The 15,305-nt window shown below is 40.1% G+C and overlaps 1 protein-coding gene across 1 annotated transcript in view; it reads left to right on the plus strand.

Moving 5' to 3' along the window:
* Positions 1-15,305, plus strand: part of GALNT12 (polypeptide N-acetylgalactosaminyltransferase 12) — a 49,138-nt gene that overhangs the window by 5,566 nt on the left and 28,267 nt on the right. The window contains exons 2-4 of the mRNA XM_086609137.1: positions 8,872-9,041; positions 9,766-9,955; positions 13,206-13,391. Coding sequence (XP_086465263.1) covers positions 8,872-9,041; positions 9,766-9,955; positions 13,206-13,391 — 546 coding nt within the window. The remainder of the gene's footprint in view (positions 1-8,871; positions 9,042-9,765; positions 9,956-13,205; positions 13,392-15,305) is intronic.

A 15,305-nucleotide genomic window follows, 5' to 3' on the forward strand; every position in this document is an offset into this window, starting at 1 on the left:
TTCTCTTCCATCAGTTACCTAAAGGTGAACTAACTGCAATGACCTTTTTGGCAGTGCGTATAGTGAAAGTGAACTCTTTGGAGCGCTTCTTTGTGGAAGCTTGGCCTCGCTGGCACATCCCTTCCCTCTACGCTCTGCGCCCAGGGCTTGCTTCGGCGTAGGTAAGCCCATGCTTTACGTTTGATCAGAGTCCAGGAGACACAACGCTCTTCTACTTACAAGCAAGTGCTTTGTATACAACACTTGTAGGTGCATTTGTTTTAGTAGTTTCCTAGTGCTATGGTCACTGATTTGGGGATTGGGTGGGTTTTTCTGTTTGTTTGTTTTCTGGGCTTTTCTGGAATGTCTGGTAACTACATTAATTGTAGCACCTTTTAGTTGTACTGTTTGTTGGCGGTATTCTTTGCATTTATAAACAGGCTTTGGGCCTGCATAGCAGTGTGTCTCTGTGACATCTCATTCCTTCCTCAGACAGTTACATGGGGGAGTAATAAATCTGCAGCATTGGGTTTTTTTAATAAGCAGGCTTGCACTTTATAGCAGTACAGAATACAGTGATGCTTCCACAAGTGCTTTGCTATTTAGGGTATTTTACTATTTTTGTTTCCCATCTTCTGTGAAAACATGTCAGTTTTCTTTCACATTATGCTTTCGTTTAATAGTCATCTGCAAACATTTTCCAGAAGAGCTCACATGATTTTTTTTTTGATCCTTTTTGTTTACAGCTTTTGATAGAGATCCTCAGCTTCCTGCGACCCATAGATGAGTGCTTTGTTTCGTTTGATTTCATTTTTTAACCTGATGAAGTTCTCAGATCTGTGATAGTAACCACAAATTATGATTAATTTTTTTCTTTATTCAAACAGTGCTTTTACTATACACGATTGTCTGTAAGAACCAGGTGCATCCACACCCTACTATTGGCGGTTACAATAACTTTTTTCAGTTATTGTATTACTTTGCAAAATATTTTTCTTGTACTGAATCAAATTACTCACATCAAGGTAAGTTTCTGAATGTAAGCGTAGGAAATCGTGTGGCTCTGTGCAAATGTTAAGTGTATCTCACTACCTTGGAAGTAGTGAAAAATTGCAAACATAGGTAATTATTTAAGCAAGATGAAACCACTGTTTCAAATCAGCAAAATAAAATAAGAATTAATTGATTTTTTCCCCATGGACACATGTAGAAATGTCTTCTCATTTGCACATCCAGAATCTGGGCTAGGTAGGAACTTCTATTGCCATTTCCTAACAGTTTGGAATTAGGAGGATCTATGGATTTCTTAAATTTGTGGATCTTAGAATATAAATTTAGTCCACTCTCATACGTGGACTGTCTAGACAAGTGTTTTCTTAATGTATTTTTAATCTGTTTTAAACAGATTTGCTTCCTGGCCCCCCCCCCCGCCTCCCCCCGACTTCTTTGCGAATATTTTCTTCCATTTCAGACTCCCCAGCTTTCTTCCTGACTTCTGACAATGTTTTTATACTAGCCAGCGCAGCCCTTTATTATCTGAAATCTTTAAAGTAGTGTTTGGCAGTCTGTCTTGTCAAGACCTTGTTGTCACTGGGAGAACCGTTCTTTAAAACATCAAATAATCTGGAAAACCATTTCACCATCTAGCTAGCCTCTGTTTTCAAAGACTTGATCGTATCATGGTGTCATAGACTGAACTATATGCTGGGGGGTAGCTCTTTCCTAACGAGGTATGTTTCAGCAGACACAATTTAGGGAGCGTTTACCCAGGCTTCTGGGCTGGGAATGGGTGATGGGGAAGTGTGAGCCAGCATTGCTTTAACTCACGCTGCTTGCACGTTCCAGCCTTGCTCTGAATAATTCGACCATTCTGGTGGCTATCAGCACTTTGCTGCTACCTCCTTTGCTAATCAGACCAAGACACACCTTCTGTAAATGTCAGCGCCTTTTTCTGTAATATCCAAACACGTGAGGTATGTAGGTGTGCAACACAAGGTGCAGCCTTTCCATGCTCACATAAGAGTGGGTTTTTTTTAAAAAAAAAACCAAAACAGAACTGACAGTTGGTTCAAGGTAGTTTTATGTGAGGAAACAAATTAGCATGAAAAGTTGGGTAGAGTTTGGAGGAGATAAGAATAATCTGATTTACATCCATTAATTCCACTGGAAATGTCACACTTCTATCTCCCAGGTTTTGATGTAATAGGGCTGTGTTGCTTTTGGCTCACATGCTGGATTTTATCCATAGGTCGCTCTTCCCTAAGGAGAGGTGAAGAAGGGATGTTCAAACGCATGTTCAGCCTGGAGTAGGTAACACGGGCTTGGTAACTGTGCAGGATGGCTCAGAAGTCAGCACTGTGACCCATGTCGTGCTGCTGAGCTTGGGATGCTCGTGGATGGACCTGCTGGAGCCTAAGCTGCTACTGGGAGCAGAAAGGAAGGGAGTAGTAGAGAGGGGGAAGAAGAGGACCCCAGCGCATCTGTGTGGTCTGCCATGGCTTTAGGAGGATGAGAGGAGGAGGTGTTTTCTCATAGGTGGAGGTGCCTGGCAGACCCCTGAGTTCACATTGCCACCTCTGCAGTTTATGGGGTGGGGAGAGGAGAAGGTGAAATTGGATTGAGATGCCCATTCATCCAGATCAGCCGTTCTTATTTACAGCCTACAAAACGCCACGTTTGGGCACACCTCTTACTAAAAGGACATCTACTTTTTAATTCAATGTCCTAACCTAGTTCAAATTAGGATGAGAAAAGGAAATGGCATTGAGAGTCGGCGTGCCCACCACCCACCGTGACAAACCCAGCAAGCCTGGTTCCTAGCTCACTGCTCACAACCCAGCCTGAAGCAAGATCCTGACCATGTTTGCTAAATGCTGCCGTGATGGTGTGTGTATAGCAATGTCACGTACCGTAGTCACGTAAATCACGTTAAATCAGATGTAGCATGCTGTTTCGAACTTCCTAAGAGAAGCTACAGAATCTTGAACTTTCTGTATTTTCAGGCATTTGTAATGAAACTTCAAATGCAAAACTTAAAAATTTCAGCAGTCTAGAAAAATTTTGATTTTGTGGATTGCTGAGAATAATTTCAACGTCTTCATTTTTGATACATGCTTTTTTTCCATTAAAAATGTTCCAGTACGTTAGTTCTAAAAGATAAGTATACCTTTAGAAAGCATGAAATAATTTGAAGCAATTGTATTCTTAATAAATCTTTGAAAATGCACAGAACATTTTGTATTTTTTCTTAAAATACAATTAACTTGGCATACGGAATACAATATTTTGAGATTAAAAATGTATTTTCTCTTGCTGTATTGTTGTTGCAGTTGTGGTGAAAGTCTTACATAAAAGTATGTCAGCAACCATTCCTAATTAACTCATGGCAGCATGCCCGGTGTGCACACATTCATGGTATCTCTCCCTGTGTATAGATATGCATCTCTAAGAGAGAAACAGCTCCTTACAATGAAACAAATTGAGTGATTACATTAATTGACACAAATGTTCTCTAAAATAGCCCATTTAATTTTGTTTCGGCATTTCCTGACTGATGTCTCCTTAGTTTCTAATAAATAACCTATTTAAAACTTGCTAACAGAAGATTTTGTAGTGTAGTAGATTCCAAAGTTGAATTATTAAACTTGTCAACTGAATAGTCTCGGTTAGACTGTGACTTGCAAGGTTCAGTGTGAAAATGCAAAACCAAAACCGCACAGGAATATGGATGTATGATGATACACCCCCAAGTGCCTTGCTTCCATTTGCATTTTGTGGAGGTAGATGTATGAGTATGTGCTGTAGTGAAAGATCCAGGAAAAATGGTATATAGCAAACTTGATTTTAAGTTTGTGTTCAGGCACAGTGTTATTCTCTTTCTTCTCCTGTCTAGGAATTTAAAGATTTGGGGCTGAATACAGATAGAATTTTTAAAATGTAGATGTTTATTTTATTATAAATTGATAAACAAAAGCTGTGTCTCTTGGCATTTCTAGTTTTATATCTGTCTTTTTTAAGCTGTGGATATCAAGCAGGAGGATTCCTGGAACATCCAGCCAGTGTGGCAGAGAGTGAGGGAAAGGGAGGACAATGCAGGAGCAGGGCAGTGTCCCAGCCCACCCCCTGGGACGTGGTTATAGGGCTAGTACCGGCCGCGTTTTCTCTGGGTGCAGCTCTGCTGTGCACAAAGACTCTGCTTGTGTGGCTTCTAGTGGGGTTGCAGAGAACATGGAAATGTCATGTTTACAGGCGATTGGTTTTCTCGTGTCTTTGTTATGTTTTTACGACCGCTTGATAGTTATGATAACTAGATTCAAGGCGATGTATCAGGCAGTCGGTGGTAGGGGCTATAGGTAGTTTCCTGTAGTGGAACTTCAGCTGTAGGAAAGTTAAGCATCTGCTCTGTAGTTAAACCTCTGTAGACAAGAGGGAAGTCGTTTTATCTGTGCTAGACAAATGTCTTATGGAGGGTGAGGTGACTTGCCTCTGGGTTTGTCTTTATGGACATGCAGAGTCCAGACAATTAGCTCAAAGATAGCACCTAGCTTTTAGATGGCTAACATGAGATATAATTAATCCTGTCTTAACGTGATCCCCTGTGTTGGGAAAGGACAGTGTTACGCGTTTGAGGATGACACTAAAGGGCACCTTAGTCAGAAGCTGAAAGCAGCTTGCAGTATAGGCATTATAAATATACATTCCCAGTATCTGCAGAAACATATTTTTGGATTGCTGTCACCAGTTTGTATCCTGCCTGTCATTTTAATGACATATTGTAACTGATACACATTTGTTTTTCTGAATAACCCAAAGTAGGAGTGAAATGATTCACTCAGAAAGTAGGAGCTTGGATATTTGGGTGACACACGGAGAATAAAAATCCATCCTGAAGTTTGCAAAGGTGAATGCAGAAGATGCACTGCTAAAGTGGTTCTGCTTTCAATAGGAGTTCAGAAATGGAAAAGCTGAGTTATGATCACTAGGCTTTAAGTCAGGTTTCAGATTTGTAGTGAGTTTTTTTTGTAGCTTCTGTATCTTGTGAAGTGGTAATGTTTAGTGTCCATATCTATGCCACTGGATTTTTATTCAACAACATTTCTAAGCACTTCCATTTCAGGGATTCATTGGGGTTTTTTTCTGTTATTTTCTTACACTGTTATTTTTCCAGGGTGTAAACACTTTAGGTTTGTAATCTCCCCAGTGGGATTATTTTTTAAGACTGAGCAAAACTCTTTGAAATTTCTTTCAAAACAGAAGGATAGGAAAATTATGCTTCGTTGTATCGACAGTATCTGAGACTGCTAGCAGTTGAGGTCTTGCAGTAATCTAGTAAGAAATATATGTCTTGGAAATAGTTTCTGAGATAAACAAGCAAATCTGCATAGAAGTTGAATAACTTTTGGTTTTTTTCTAATTTTTTAAATGTAGAAGTTTCAAAATTTTAGTTGGTCTATACATGATGATTAGTTTTCCCCAAAATAAACTTGATGTACTAAAAAGCTAAGCTTTCAGTTGTGCTCTGTGTATTTCATAGAATCATAGAATGGTTTGGGTTGGAAGCGACCTTAAAGATCATCTAGTTCCAACCCCCCTGCCATGGACAGGGACACTTTACCCTACACCAGGTTGCCCAAAACCTCATCCAACCTGGCCTTGAACATTTCCAGGGATGGATCAGCCATAGCTTCTCTGGGCAACCTGTTCCAGTGCCTCACCACCCTCAGAGTGAAGAATTTCTTCCTTAGGTCTAATCAAAATCTCCCCTCTTTCACTTTAAAGCCATTGCCCCTTGTCCTATCACTACACGCCCTGGTAAAAAGTCCCTCTCCAGCTTTCTTGTAGGCCCCCTTCAGGTACTGGAAGGCTGCTATAAGATCACCCCGGAGCCTTCTCTTCTTCAGGCTGAACAGCCCCAACTCTCTCAGCCTATCTTCGTAGGAGAGGTGCCCCAGCCTGTGGGTTATCTTCGTGGCCCTCCTCTGGACTTACTCCAGCAGCTCCATGTTCTTCTTGTGTCGGGGACTCCAGAGCTGAATCCAGTACTCCAAGTGGGGTTTCACGAGAGCAGAGTAGAGGGGCAGAATCACCTCCCTCAACCTGCTGGCCATGCTGCTTTGCATGCAGCCCAGGATACGGTTGGCTTTCTGGGCTGCAAGTTCACTCATGTTGAGCTTCTCCTCAACCAACACCCCCAAGTCCTTGTGCTCAGATCTGCTCTCAATGCATTCTCTGCCCTGCCCATATTTGTGCTTGGGATTGCCCCAACCCATGTGCAGGACCTTGCACTTGGCCTTGTTGAACTTCATGAGGTTCTCACGGGCTCACCTCTCTAGCCTGTCTGTTTGCTCCGACGTGTCAACTGCACCACACAGCTTGGTGTTGCCAGCGAACTTGCTGAGGGTGCATTCAATCCGCATTGCAATGTGCACGGTGAGAGATGGTTTCCTTCTTGGGCAAGTTGTCAGCCTTGTCCCACTGGCCTGTCAGGGGGAAGCGGGCTGCCAGGGAACGGGGCAGCCAGCCCTGCTACCTTGGAGAGTCACTTCACTGCAGTTGCATGCTGCCTTCCGCCACAGAGCTCGTAAATAAGATGTTCTTTTTAGTTGTGGCCTCTTTCTTGACTTCAGAAACCAAAGCAACATGTACTGTGGTGCATCTTGCCGGAGGCTGACCTTTTTCTGCAGTGTAGGGTATTTGCTCAATGAAGGAAGCAGCAATGCGCAGTGAATCTCGGTTTGGGAATTGCTTTGCCAAATAGTGTTTCCCGTCTCCAGCATGTAATTTTCAGGCAAATCCACTGAAGTCTTTAATCTATAATTAGGCTTATAAGCTTCTTTAGACTTTTTGGATATCCTTTTTTAAGTAATGGAATACAACATCATTATTCTGTGAATCTTTCTGACATATTTTCCAGAGAAAGCTTTCCTGGAGGTTTTCTATTTCTTTCTTTTTTCCTTCCGTTTTCTAAAATGGGTAGGTAAAGATCCCATTTCCATCAACAGATGAACTGAAATTACCTGGTACAAGTGACTGTGATATACAAGAAGAACTTTCTCCTGGCAGTACTGAGTGTAAATGTTTTTCAGTAGTCTAAAGTAAATATGTATTTATAAAACTGGATTCATACAGTCGTTTTTTCTGTGTTTTTTTTTTTTTTAAAGTTAATTACAATGTCACTCCTTTCGCATCAACATTTGGCAAAATAAATCACTTCTGTCACCAGCCATTGGTGTGAGACAGTGCTCTGTGTGAACGCCCCTGTTTGCCTCAGGACAAGTTACATCCTGGAGGGATGGGCATTTTTGTGCTTCACTTGATAAGTGTGTGTGTGTGTGTGTGTGTGCGCATCCCTATCTATCTATACCTGTATGTGTGTGTGCATGCATACGCATCATAGACAATGAGTGGTGTCACACAGCATTCCTTTCATGTTTGACAAGCAAACAGCCATGTGCCTCCTCTGCCCAAGTGTCATTTCTCCTCCTTGCTTCCTCATTTTCAGGTATTTATTACAAAACTACTCTACAGACTTTTTTTTTTTCCCCTCGTAAGAATTTCAGTTTTAGGGAGATTCAGATTCAGACCTTTTTTTTCCTTTCTTTACCACAGATCTTCATAGATATTGCCTAATCTTTAAAGAAACCTATAAGAATTTTATTTTATTGCAAACACAGCAGCATTAAGTAGTCAGTAAATATATTCTCAATGTGCTATAGGTAAGTGGCTTTCTTTTAATGTCATTTTCTGCATGTTTTGGGGAGTTTTGGTTCCCCTAAATTGACCTAAGAGATTTTGCTATCACATTTTCTACTGATCGGTTCTGGTTTCCTTCTTTAGCTCCGTGTAGCACAGGTTTTGGAGGGCTCACTGCTGTTCTGTTTTGGTAGGAGGGATGTCCTACCTGCTTTAGTATCTGTTGTGACCTACTAGTCTACAGAAGCTGGATTACGTCCTTCTGTCCCGTACAAGCCCTGGTGACTCCAGACAGTAAGCTGGAGCCATAAGAAAATTCAAACATATGTAAACCATTTCTGTTAGTTTTTAACAAAACTACTCATGCAGAATGCTCTAAGAAAAGGGGAGAAATGGTAATAAATACTGTCATTGTTTTAAAATTCTTTCAGATGAGGGGAATCTTTCACAATTTGCACATTTGGCTCAGCTGGAAGTTTCTTGGCATCCTTATGTTCCTTTAGGGAAGTGCATATATGTATTTACAGGAAATACATTCTGGAGCTTAATCCAAAGGTTTGCAAACTTCTTGGCTCTCCATAGAGCCAAAACCATGCATTTCTATGTCTGTTGTTTTTTTTTTTTTCCGATTTCACTGTTATATCTTGGCAGTTCTGTGGTCTTCCAAAATTCTGCTTCAGTGTGCATACGTCTCAGTTCTTGTGCTGTTTTTTTCCTCTTTATATATTGCTGTTCCTTCACAGTTATATTTTTCCTGTCTAGCATTTGTTTCATTTTCCAAAGCACAAGTTATCAGTCATTTATGCTACTGTTTTTACCACTCTTAGGTTTTGTTCTTGGTTTTATTTATTTATTTATTTATTTATTTATTTATTTATTTATTTATTTTCTTTCTGTAAGCTGAGGCATGTTTTGGCCATTGCTTGTTCCTCTACTTGGGGTAATTTTCTGCAAAGACAGACCTTTTCTGGGGTTGCAGAATTTTGGTCATAATGCTGCTATGGAAATGGGACTTCTGGAAGACCAGCTTCCTGAAAGTGTTTGCATGACTTTTCCATGTACGTTCTTCTTCCTTTAAGATCCTTTATATATTCTTGTTTACAGCTAATAAATAGCATATGAACACTTATTTGAGCATAGTTTTCTGAAAATTAACAATTGCTTTTGCACTTGTACTAAATGTAATCCCCTCCCTTACAGATGCAGAGAGGAAAAGTATGATTATTACAGCCTGCCAAAAACCTCCGTTGTGATAGCTTTTTATAATGAGGCTTGGTCAACGCTTCTGCGAACTGTTCATAGTGTTCTTGAGACATCTCCAGATATACTTTTGGAAGAAATTATCCTTGTAGATGATTACAGTGATAAAGGTAGGAAGAATAATTCTAAATAATGTTGATTGTTGATAGGATTTTCTGGTCAACCAGTCACAGGAGGGAAAGATACGCTGTTTGGGTAACATACCATAAAATTGTACAACATAGGCACCTAATTGGAAAACAGGTTTTCTTGTAGCATGCCAGTGAGAATGTTGAGATCTGGACCAAATTTATTTTAGAATGGGGAAGCACATTTGCTGTGTTGTAGCATAAGTGCTTGCATACATAGATAAATACAGTCTGGTTGGAGCATTTCAGGTTTCCTAATTTGAGCGAGTTTTGGTTGCTCCAAGGTTTCCCTGGTGTAAGGTACATTAAGGAGCTACATGTTTATCTATTTGCATTTGAATTATGGGACATAAAACAATGCTGGCATTTTCCACCACATGTGAATTGTGTTAAGGATAAAACTTTTACATGGTAAAAGCTTCACGTAACATTTGAGACTCACTTAACAATTTGGGAATTAATTACAGAGGCAAATATGGAACATCCAGCTTCTTGAAAGTAACCATGATTTGTGTCCATCCAAGTTCTGTGCTTTTTCCTTGTCCTTTCCTAACATGGGCAGTATAGCAGAATCAGAGTTCAAAATACCAATATCTTTAAGGCACTGCTGTAAGTAATACACCGCTGAAAAAAGAGCTTTCTATAGCATGGCGTAAACCAATCATTCCAGAACTATATTCTTCCTTTCTTTTTCTGTTTGTCACAGAACATTTAAAGGAGACTTTGGAAAACTACGTGGCTGGCTTACGCAAGGTGCGTCTTATCCGTGCAAATAAGCGAGAGGGGCTGGTTCGAGCCCGGCTGCTGGGAGCGTCTGTGGCGAAAGGTGACATCCTGACGTTCCTCGACTGCCACTGCGAATGCCACGAGGGCTGGCTGGAGCCACTGCTGGCAAGGTGAGGTTATGCTCTGGACTGGCTTTCTGTCCCGCTGCAGAAGGAGAAGAGATGGTTTGGCACGCTTCTGCAAGTGGAAAAAATGGCTTTTGGTAGGCGTTCCACAGTGTGGTCCCTGAGGCACTGTGAGTGTTTGTCTTCTGGCAGTGGGGTAGCGAATGGAAATGTGGAAGATCAGGAGGTGGATTTTTGTTTCTTCCAAGGACCAGGCTGCTGCTCTGTTTCTTCAGAGAAGGGAAAGTTTTGGTTTCAGGAAGAGGAATCCTCCTCCCAGCTTTAAAACGACCTTGGGAAAGGTGGCTACTTCTGTCAGCCTGGGTGGTGGATGAGAAGAAGGTCTGGAAAGATGCATGCCCTGAGACACCCTATATTGCAGTGTGCACGTAAGCAGATTGGAATAGAAGTCATTAAACTCTGTCTTCCTAGTCCTGAGCAAATCCATCTTTCCAAACTGGTTCTGATATAAAACATCATGAGGGTAGGATAGGGAGGAGTTAATGTTACGTCAACACTGACTTTTACTTGGACACTGTCTGTCCTGGGACACTGTACTTTATAGCTACATAGCTTTTCATCTACACTGCATATCTGTCAGGCAGTTCAGAAAACTTCCATTAATTAAAAAACAAAGAACACCACCCCCAAAAAAAAACAATCAACCAACCAACCAACAACAAAAAAAACCAAACTAGAAAACCGGGATACTAAATCTTTCTTACAACTTAGAATATTTATGATATTTTTGAAGCCTCACCCACACGTAGTCAGCAGCCATACATGTCAGTTCAGCCACTGGTACACCTCGGCACAGCACCCTGCAGCTCCTGCGTCGCACGCACGAGGCTTTGTTGCTTTTGCCCCTTGTGCTGACAGCTTACGTCTTTACCCCCTTAGATGTCATTAGCAGATACTGATAGATGCAGTGCCTGAATCAGACCTCCTAGATTGTATATAGAAGACCAGCTCTCTTTAAAGCATAATTAAAAAAAAAAAAATCCTTTCCTCAAGGTCAGTGGTTTGATTTGCATCCTATAAAAATTCCTAGCATGTAGTGTAGACTTCACAGAAGGACCAGAAAAAAACAGGAGAGAGATTTCCAAAAGCACATGCTGTCTTGAGGTGTCCTGATTCCTAGTGGAACTTGTGTTCTCGAACTCTCCATGTCCATTTGAAATTATATCTAAAATAATTTTTATTTTTGTTTTCTTAAAGTTTTCATATTTAAATTGTTTCTAAATTTCACACCAAGTGTATTTCAGATAACTGTGGGTTAACTATAAACAGTATAGATAGTGTAAAGAAAGGAAAAGAGGTAAAAAATCAAAGAATTAGCATGGTTTTAATGTCTGTCCTCTGAAGAAACAGTTCGTAACTGTGGAGGCGATTCTGTAATTTCTTCACTGCTTCAGCAAACCACTAGATGGCAATCTTGAGGAAGGATTGGGATAATTTTAAGTGTAATAAGTCACCACCTGTGAAAAGTTAGCCCTGGATGTGTCTTGGAATTTTTGCCCTTCTTGCTGCTGATGCAGACATACATCTCTAAGGGGCTGTTTGCATGGCGTATCTGACTCAAATGTATGGGAGCAATGCAACAGTGTTAGCGTTTTGCAGTGCAAACATAGTTGTATTTATAAGCTGCCTGGGTGTTATACTATCTAGTTAATTCTTAAGTTCCAGAAAAGGTGGTGATTCCTTTCATAGCTGAAATCACGTGCCAGATACCTAATTTTTACTCCTCTTCCTTCACAGGAACAACAAAGCATTTTTACATTTTATTGGGATTTTTTTTTCCTCTGTGTACATATCGTTCTCATTGCTTTGTACGTAGGTTTTAAGCAAGTGAGACAGGAGATAGCACTATTTGTATAAGCCCTTTTGTGCACTCTACCAAACAGGATTTCAATGGGAGATCGTAAAGAAGAAAACAGCTGTGTCACATCTTCCCTCTGGCAACAAGGGACTATTTCATATTTAAGACAGTCTTTCTAAGCTCAGACAATACTTGTTTGAAACTGCTTCTGTTCTCTGGTGCATTTAACCACCACAAGCTGCTCTAATTTCAGAGTCAGTGCTCCTTGGTCAGCCTGCGGGTTTTAAGTTTAATAGTCTCATGAGGAACTGGCTCCCCTTGAATGGCAGATACATCAGATCTCTTCCTTGTTTGGCAATATAACGTGTTCAGTATTTCTTCTCTGGTATACTCAGATCAGAAGATGCAGGACTAAGACAAGTACCAGGATCTTAAAGAAGTCAGTTTTTCACTGAACTAACTGTAGAGAAGATTGCTAAAGAGTGATTCAGGAGAAGAGCCTTCGCTGGAGCCTGTGTGCTTTAAGTTGATCTCTCCTGGTGTGGAGAGGCCTTTCCAGAAGTAGAGATGAAGGCAAAGGATCCCACAGTGTTTTATGCTTTTGGAAAGGAATCCAGAAAACCCTGCATGGTACTGAGAAATGGTAGGAGGGAGTTATCTCCTTGCAGAAGTAGATCTGCAAGAAATGTTGTCAGCTCTGATACATTCTTAGTACGATAAAGATCTTAACTATCTTTACATCAGCTTTGCTGGTAGGTGTGTCATTCTGCAGTACTATCTTATTTCTCCTTTTTATCTCCTATGTTGTCGAGGTTTCTGGAGGCCTCCTTCATCTTTGTTTCACCATTGGAGATCTAATTCCTGTGTTGAATGTTTGGTTTTTTGTTTGTTTGTGTTGGTTTTTTTTTGTTGTTTAAGCTCATGGCTTCTTTTTGAGTTACTGTTGTAGTGCTCAGTATAACTTTTTGCAGATTATCGCAGTTACAAGAACAGCCATGAACCAAGAGCCTAGCTACCTTATTCATCCTTGCAGAATGATAGTCATGCTGCTTTCCGGGTATCTTGAATGCAGCTACCTGTACAGAGCAAAACAAATGTTTTTGCTGAGAATGTGGTGCTGGCTATGGCAGCCAGGCCAGATACTGACCATGTTATCTCAAGCTATCTGGCATACCTCTTTTCCACTATCCAGGAAGATTGATGCTTGCCAGGTGCCTACAGCTGAGTCCATCTTGGTGTGTCCTCCTGATGCATCCTCAGCAAGAAATTGGTGGTTATTTTTGTCACTGTCCTTTCCTTGTGTTGCAGCATGAGTTGAAAAGGAGCAAAACTTTGCATTTGGTGTTTGTAAGCATTATCTCTTCTTGACAGTTGTAGTTTATGAGAGATGTTTCTAATGGAAGTCACCTCTTTTTTTTTTTTTTTAAATCATATTAGGATTGCGGAAGAAGAATCAGCTGTCGTCTGCCCTGTTATTGATGTTATTGACTGGAATACATTTGAGTACTTGGGAAATGCTGGTGAGCCACAGATTGGCGGATTTGACTGGAGGCTGGTCTTCACTTGGCATAGTACCCCTGAAAGAGAACAAAAACGGCGGAAGTCCAAGACTGATGTGATCAGGTTAATTTTTATGTATCTTATGAAACGGAATGTTACAGGTGGTTTTTATTTCGCTTGGAAATGCCAGATGTCAAAAAATATTTGAGAAATGAACATATTACTAAAAATTACATATCTTGTTTAGTTCCCCTTTTTTCCAAAATAGCACCTGCTCACCATGCTCCTAAAAAAATGCTGATCTAAAAGCTGAAATGCCTGTGTAATCTTCCATATGGAATCCTTATTGCACAAGCAGTCTCTGGACTCCTGCAGGCAAACTCCCACAGATGCTTATCAGCACACGGAAAGGTTGTAACTGATTAACTAATACTAAAGGATGTCCTCCGTATATTGTGGTCAACAATGAAAAAGAGAATAAAATCATCAACCAGTAAGAAGGCAAAAGTAGTTCTGAAGACTTTATCTGTGCCATAGCAATAGTGGTGGTTCCTTGCTGTGTTTTCAAAGGTGAACTAGTTTGCCAGCTCTTCATTGGGATGAAATGATACAGCTCTACCCACCATAGTTTCTGTGAAGGGCTAACTCAAAGGAGCTCACGTGGATGTCTTCCCTGTGGGTTTTAGTTTTGTTTTGTTTTAAGACAAGTTGCAATCAGTTGGTATTATCTGTCACTCCGTAATGTCTTTTTAGGAGAGGTAAGGTAAGAGTACCAACAATGCATTTGGAAAATGGACACTGTAGATAAAATCCTGATAATTGAGGTCTTCTCAATTTGGCAGTTGCTGTGTTTCAGTAGTGTATTGTAAGAAATAGAGCAGTTGTTTGGTGTTTTTAACATCACAATTTTGTTAGTCTTTGCCTTTATTTATGTTCTGTTGTCTTATGGACTACAACAAATACAGAACTCTCTCAGAATTTTCTCAGTCTTTTCTACGTCACTTATCCTGGTAATAATACCTAGTACTTCACAAATATTAATGAACTGATCCTCAACTGAGAGAAGAGAACATTAAAAAAAAAAATGGGAAAAGTGAGGCAGTAATTTAGTCCTCGTCAGCATGTATTAGTCCACGTCCTCCTGGAAAAAAATTTTAAAACAGAATAAATGTTTTTAAAGCCTTTAGTTTAAATAGGAGGCTTTTCTTCTTCATGACAGGAAGAATTGTCTTTGGCATGCCAAGGTGAAAATGATGAGGGATAAAGTTTCATGGTAGCCTGAGGACTGTGAGCTTGACTGGCTATGGAGTTTGGTTTTTTTTTTCCTTCTGTCTCACCTCATCTCTTTCCATTCTTCGAAATAGCATTTGACAGTGTAAGACAGTATTCCTTCAAAAACATGGCTGGTAAAATTAATTTTGAAAGATTAAGAGTAACTGATCACTGCATCTAGCATTTGTTAATATTTACCTCAACAGCAATTTAGTAAAATTCATAAAACATCTCCTGAATTTAGTTCCAACCAGTATTATATGCTTGGCACTTTAAAGAGGGTCATTTTCTAAGTCTGTAGACAATTAGGAACAATAATGACCAAATTCAAGTTTATATACGCACACACTACCCTACTGAAAGTACATCCCCTAAGTGCACTGTCACTCTGGGCCTTGTGGTCTTCAGTGAGGATCCAATGTTGGCCCCTGCTTTTTCTTCTAAATGTAGCAAAAAATTTAAAAAAAATACAGATGGACAGATCTTAGATAGAAAAAATCTTTTCGGGGGCTCTGTTTACTGAATTCTGCTCAGTTGATGTCTGAAAGTTTTTCCACTTGATATTAATGGGATCAGAAATGTTGTTATTAATTACTAAGGCACAAACATGTTTACTTTCTGCTTAAATAAAATGTATAAGGATACTGCATTTAGAATTTCAGAGCTGACTAAAGTAGTTCTGCCACAAAAGAGCTTATGTTCTACTATGTGAAGATAAGAGGCTAGTAATTTATGGCCACTCACAAAGACAGTATAATTGCAAAA

The sequence above is a fragment of the Tauraco erythrolophus genome, chromosome 3 (assembly GCF_009769465.1).
Source record: "Tauraco erythrolophus isolate bTauEry1 chromosome 3, bTauEry1.pri, whole genome shotgun sequence".
Classification (NCBI taxonomy): Eukaryota; Metazoa; Chordata; class Aves; order Musophagiformes; family Musophagidae; genus Tauraco; species Tauraco erythrolophus.